This window comes from Pteropus vampyrus, unplaced genomic scaffold (assembly GCF_000151845.1).
Source record: "Pteropus vampyrus isolate Shadow unplaced genomic scaffold, Pvam_2.0 Scaffold360, whole genome shotgun sequence".
Lineage (NCBI taxonomy): Eukaryota > Metazoa > Chordata > Mammalia > Chiroptera > Pteropodidae > Pteropus > Pteropus vampyrus.
The window spans coordinates 407,086-413,724 of NW_011889141.1; the positions used below are offsets into that span (position 1 = coordinate 407,086).

The window sequence follows — 6,639 nt, forward strand, 5'->3', positions numbered from 1 at the left end:
TTTCTCAATACAACATTTTTCTGCCAATGTTTATTCAAGTAAATTTTAATTTATGTGCCTAAAGTGCAACGCAACATTTTAGGCAAAACACAGTACAGGTCAAGTCTGTGTTTAAATTCTAAGCAGAACCGATAAACCATCAGAATCACGTGGAGAAGTTTTGAAAAGCGTGCCGTGCAGTCAAAAGGGAAGTGCACCCATTACAGTGCTGACACCAGCGTCCGCCACAAACTACACACAAAGCGTCTGTTTTTTTTATCAACCGCTGTGATTATTTGGTAATCAAGGAATTACAGTATTTCAAACAATTTATAATCTAACGTGGTAGTTTTTACTCACATATAGATATTTTACTGCCTTTTACTTACATTTTAGGAAGTTGGATGGAAGTTTGGGTCGCCTAATAATTGTACATAATTTTTTCCTTTAAAATGATGGAAAAGAACTGTCTTCATGCAGAATCTCTTATTTTTAGGAATGGATTACTGATACTAAGCAGGAGAAGCTTATAATTTCATCTGCTTTGGTTGTTACAAAAGGCATCTCATTTTATCATTTCAGCTAGTTTATAGTTGTTAGCCTCTGCCTTTCCCCCTGCTTCTGACTTTCAAGCTTCTAGTATTTCAACCTGTGGACTCAAACCAGAGGGCAGGAACTAGGTTATTCCACAGAGAGGCGAAATGACAGACTCTTTATGGGGCATCTGTAAGTGGAAATAGTGTTCCCTCTTGCTCTCAACCTGCAGAAGACCACTCTTTCTTGAGTTTGACAAGAATATTTACCATTTAGTATGTGTCAGTGCTGCTCTCCATAAAACGAGATATTTACTCCCTTATTAAATGTATCCTTCTGCACGTGTTACCCTCCCAAGAACTTGGGGATATAGGTGCTATCATCATACCCACGTTAAAGACAAGGATAATTGAGGACCACTGTTAGTGCCGTGGTCGAGCTGAAATTTGAACTTGGCTTTTCCTCTTCCCTTTTCCATGCAGCAATTCAATTTCCTATTGCCATGTAACTATCACAAATTTAGTGGCTTAAAACGACACACAGTTATTATCTTACAGCTTTCATTGATCAGGAGTTGCGGCAGGGCTTAGCTGGGTACCTCTGCTCAGGGTCTCACATGGCTGCCATCAAGGTGTCCGCCAGGCTGTATTTTCATCTGGAGGCTCCGCTGGGGAAAGTCCACTTCCAAGCATGTTCAGGCAGTTGATGGAATTTATTTCTTTATGGTTGTATGACTAAGGGCTCTAGGTTTTGCTGGATGGAGGTTAGAGGCTGCCATCAGATCTTAGAGGATGCCTTCAGTTCTTTGTCTCCTCCACGTGACTACTTACTTCATCAGGCCAACCAGGAGACTGACTCACAGAGTGGGTTAAGATCGGAGGAAGAGTTGGAGGGCTTGTGATAAGGGTCTGAGTATGTGTGGCTCTGCCAACTAATTTTGGGTTACCTTTTGGGAAAGATGCATTTTTTAAAAAATCAAGAGTGAAAACTCAGAGTTCTAATCTGTGCGTTAAAGACTGGCAATGTCTGTTTGGACTTGGTGGAAACCATTCGCTCCTTTGCTTGCCATGAGTTTACTTGACCTTCCTGCTAGTAGTTCTTGCCTCATCGTTTTCCCCAGATGAATGTGGTAGTGAAGCAAAGGAAGGAGCTAAGAATGACTCCCAGATTTCTGACTCTAGAAACTAAATGGATGGATGGTCGTGCCACTTGTGAAAGACAGCCAGGCCGGGACTGTGGGGGGAGCAGCGGAGAGTTATAGATGAATGATGTAGTGTTTTTATTGCAACTTCTATCAGTTTGGAATATTATTCCAGGTAATTCTGAATATAATTCTCCAGATACTCTGAAGAAACTTTCTCTTCGCAGCAAAACAAACAAACAAATAAATAGATCCTGAGTAAAATATAAGTTTATTGCATTGCTTGACTTATGGGATAAAGAGGAATCTCAAAGGTCCTCCACCCCCAATTTAAAATATTTACACACACACACACAGACACACACACACACTCACTTGAAAACACTCAAACAGTAGCCGGAAACCTCAGCAGGAAGCAGTGAGCGTCCTAATGTAGCTTCCAGACTAATGGGGGTAGACGCACAATTACCAAACAGGCAAATCAAATATACAGTTTGTCAGGTGGTAGTAAGTACTATGGATTTAAAAAAAAAAAAAAAACCCGCATGTAAAGGGAGAAAGAGGGTGATAATTTTATGTAGGCTGGTGGGGGAAAGTTTCAATGAGGCTGAAAGATTTGAAGAAAAACGTGAAAGAAGTAAGAAAGCAAGCAATGGAAATAATGGCAAGAAAAGCGATCCGGACGGGGGGGCCTGCAAGTGTGATGTTCCTGAAGAAGGATGTCAAGTGGGGCCAGTGTGACTGGAGCAGGGGGAGCCAGGGGAAGAGAAGGCAGAGAGAAGAGCAGAGAAGAAATGAGAATGTGGGTAGGAGGACGCTTAAGGACACTAGCTTTTATTTGGAATGAATGGAATGGATTCGAGCAGAGAAATGGCATGTTCCGATTTTAGATTTTGAAAAAAATCCCACTGTCTACTGTGAGGTGGCGAGAAGTTAAATCTATCAGACTTGATAGATTTCGAAGCCAGAGCTAGCGGGTTTTGATGATAGATTAGATATGGCGTGTGAAAGACATAGAAGAGTCAGGGCGGCTCCAAGGTTTTTGTTTTAAAGGACTTCGACGATGGGAAAGTAAGGAATGGCTCATTAACTAGTTGGGCAAGAGGCCAAACTTAACTGTTTAAAAACCTTTTTTATCCATTATAGCATGGAAACAAGAAAACATATACATGCACGGCACCAGCGTCCGGATCAAGGCAGAGTACGTTTCCAGGAACCCACTGGTCCTTTGGGTCCCCTTCCAATTATTACCCCCAAAGGTGGCCACGCTCCTGATTCTAACACTGTATATTAGTTTTGCTTGTGTTTAAACTTTACATACATGGAATCATATAATACATACTTTTTTACACGTGGATTTTTTTTCCCCCTGAACATTGTTTGTGGGATTTATCTCTGTGGCTGTAGGAATTGTAGTTTGTCCACTCATGGTGCTGTAGAGTACTCCATTGTCTGAATCTACTACAATTTTTATTTGTCTCTTCTATAATTTTCCTTTAGGGGCTATGATGGGTATGACCTCTATGACCATTTTGTACATGTCATTTGGAAAATGTATGTGTGCATTTCTGTCTCATATTCTCCTCTGGGACAAGACCCAAGACCCAAGACTTAGACAATGGGCAGTATTAGGAACTTCTTTATTGCGTAGGTCACGTTGTTTACTCCAATACAGTAGTAAAGATGCTATTTCCATATGTCTAATTTCTTATTTGATCTAGCACTTAGATGGGAGAAAGCATTGTGGTTAATTATAATCTTTTAATCCAGATGTTTAAGAATAAAGTCATTAAATGAGACAGAACATTGAGACAAATTTAATTGACAAGTTTAATTCATTCAATTGACAAAAATGGAGCCATCCATTTTTAAAGTAGTTTTGATTAAAATGTTCTTGCAATCCTAATATCTAATATTTAAGCAATATGTGTGTGAAAATAATACAGAAACAGGGCCTGCAAGTCGCACAACTTGGACGATTCACACTTGTGCGAGAGGGCACATTTTCTCTTCTTATTTATGGATCGATGGATCCTTTCTGTTCAGCATACCCAAAGAAATTTATAAAGTTTAATAGCCATTTTGGAAGACTAGCTAATAAAAATTTTACTAACCCAGGCTTTTTGGAAATTATTTTCAAGAGCAATAAAATTACTCATACTGACCCAAGTACAAAACAAAAGCTATTTTTTTTTTGAAGTTTCTTTCAGTGTTTAAAGTAGCTGAAATTTTAAGAAAGTTTAATCACACTTTGCCATGAGCACTGAGTTTCTCCTCCTCCTTCCTCTGAGGCCAAGAGTTACTCATATCCATGACTTTGAAGAACTCTTTTTGACATGTTGGATATGATCTTGTGACTTCAGCGAGGAAAACACACTCTAGAAAAGATACAATTTGTTAAAAGTTTCTTAACTCTGATTTTGGAAGCTTTTTGGATACACATTTACAATGCATTTCCCTCAAAATGTTGTGCCCTATTTGCTCTTCCAGCTTTACTGTAACATATAATTGCCTCAATATTGGTTCAAACAAATGCCATTCTCTGATCTGCTAATTATGATACCATTTTTTAAAATAAGATCATAATTGAATCATAATTTATTAAGTCTCTTTAAAAATTTCCCTTTTCCCCCCCTTCTATAGCTTTTAGGAGGGAAAAAAATGTATTTTAAAATTGCAATCTCAAGATCTAAGAGGAAGTTGGCAAGAATACAGGAAAACATAAACAGAACACAGATGTCCCAGGAAAATCTCAGCACATCAGCAAGGGAACTGGGCTGTGAGGACTCTCTAGGGAGACTCTCTGTTCGTGACAAGAATGAGGACATGCACGTTCTCATTCTCGGCCCATTAGTCTATCATTCATTCTCCATGTGATTTTATCCCCAAGTCTCGGTTCTTTTGTAAGGGGCTGGGTCGGGTGATTCCTGAAGCCATCTGAACGGCTGCATATTAAGCAGTCCTCTAACTGGTTTGCTGCCCACTCGGCACCATTAATTGAACTGTTTCTCAGTGGTCAGTGATCTTGTGATAAGTTTACGCAACGACACAATTATAGAATCGGTGGGATGGGTGATCACATGGTTAAGGTATAAAAATGTTGACTATATGTCGTACACCTGAAACTTAATGTGACTAATATAATATCGTATACCAACTGTACTTAAATAACTTTTTTTTTTTTTTAAAGCTGCCCTCCACATGTATCTCATGACCAATAATCGACTCCACTTTTTAGACCTGGATCATCGTAGCTGAAATGTCAGGACCCAGCACGTATTAGGTGCCGTGTCAGAGTACTCACCCCAGAGGTGTTGGGATAGACTTGTTTCCACCAAAAGACCGAAGCGTACACAGCCAGTAAGAGCTCCAGCACGGTGAAAGCAAGCATCACCACCAGCACACCCTGCGAATTAGGACGGGGACAGTTGGTGGCCTAGGCTAGCCCTCATGCCTGACTGAGAGGAGACTGGGGAATAAAGGCTCTAGCAGTGGGGAGTGTAAGAGACAGAGATAATCATTTAATTCCCTTTTCTGCTTTATCTCTTGGATCTCTTACCAGGAGACGGGGCATAAGCAGCAAGGATTTCACCTCAGAACCTAGGCAACCCACATTCTGACGTAACAGCAATCCTTCATTCATGTCTAGTGACTTTTATTATTGTCTTCCCCCCCCCCCCCCTTCGGTGCTTTTTATTATCATGGTGTTGCTAGGTGTGGATTTGTTTTTGTTTATCCTGCAATGGTCTCAGTGCATTCCTGTAGTCTGAAATCTCATATCTTTTTTAAATTCTGAGATATTTTCTGCTTTTTTTCCTCTGGGCAAGCTCCCTCTCTCCCATGCCATCCCAATGGTACTCCGATTAGATGTGCGTTGAACCTTTTCTCGTCACTGTATCCTCCATGTTGTAACTTCTTCATATTTTCCAAATTTTTATCTTACGTGTTGTGTTCCGTGTGACTATATCAGGCCTACATTTTCATTTCACTCTTGATTTCTTTGGATATATGTTGAATCTGGTATTTAAGTGGTATGCTCAATTTTTCATGTCCAAGGTTATTATTTTCATTTCTAATCATACTATTCAGTTCTTTTTCAGATCCGCTTGTTCTTTTCTTACTGCCATGTTCCTTCATTTTGGTTCCAATTTCTTTTTTCATGTTTTTAATCACTTAAAATATATTTTCACTATAGCTTTTTCAAACTTATTACATAATCTCTAATTCTTGGGCAACTGACTTTCATGTTTGCTCCTTTTGCTGCTGTTCCCTATTTTTTTGTGTGTTTTTCAAAATATTTTTATTCTTAGATAATTTTAGCATGTGGATGGTATTGGGGGGATTCTTTGATATGTAGGAAACTCATGAATTGGGTTTATGGATATCTCCCTAGATGGTAGTTCTAGGTCTGAGTCTGATAGAACCTTAGGAGTGTCACAGATCCAGGAATAGTTTTTTTTTAAGTCAATCCTTTTATTTGGAGTTGCTCTATTTTATATGTAATTTTGGAATTTGGATACCTGACCTGCATAAGGCTTGGTGAGATGATCCTAGAACCCTTTATGGTAGACTTTCTGGAAGCTTCTTGAGATGTTGGGCAGAATTCATCCTGTCTTATTTTCATAAATAGTATAAATATTGAGTCTCGGCTTTTAATGTTTGTGCAGGGCATTCAGCGTGAGCTCCCTACTTCCTGCAGAACCTCAAATCCTGTCATAGGCATTAAAACACCACGATCCCAGCCTCGGGCGCAGTGTCTTCCTGTCCAGCTTCCCTGGTTTCCCAGGCCCAGCTCCGGTTTGGTTACCTGGCTTTAAATTTTTTCTTAGCTTCTGAAACCTAAGATGTTTTCCTTCCTTGATTTCTTTCTTCCTCCACACTCCCTTTCTTCCTTCTTCCAACCTTGGATATATAGTCTTAATATTTCTTAATTCGTTACTTTTGCCCATGTTATCTTTGTATTAATAAGAAAAGGTAAACGTTTG

At 39.5% G+C, this 6,639-nt stretch overlaps 1 protein-coding gene across 1 annotated transcript in view; it reads right to left on the reverse strand.

The window, feature by feature from the left end:
- Positions 1 to 3,896: 3,896 nt before the first annotated feature.
- MS4A7 (membrane spanning 4-domains A7) overlaps positions 3,897 to 6,639 on the reverse strand; it is an 18,512-nt gene continuing 15,769 nt past the window's right edge. The window contains exons 5-6 of the mRNA XM_011379457.2: positions 4,959 to 5,060; positions 3,897 to 4,032 (exon numbers count right to left, since the gene is read on the reverse strand). Coding sequence (XP_011377759.1) covers positions 3,958 to 4,032; positions 4,959 to 5,060 — 177 coding nt within the window. The 3' untranslated portion in view covers positions 3,897 to 3,957. The remainder of the gene's footprint in view (positions 4,033 to 4,958; positions 5,061 to 6,639) is intronic.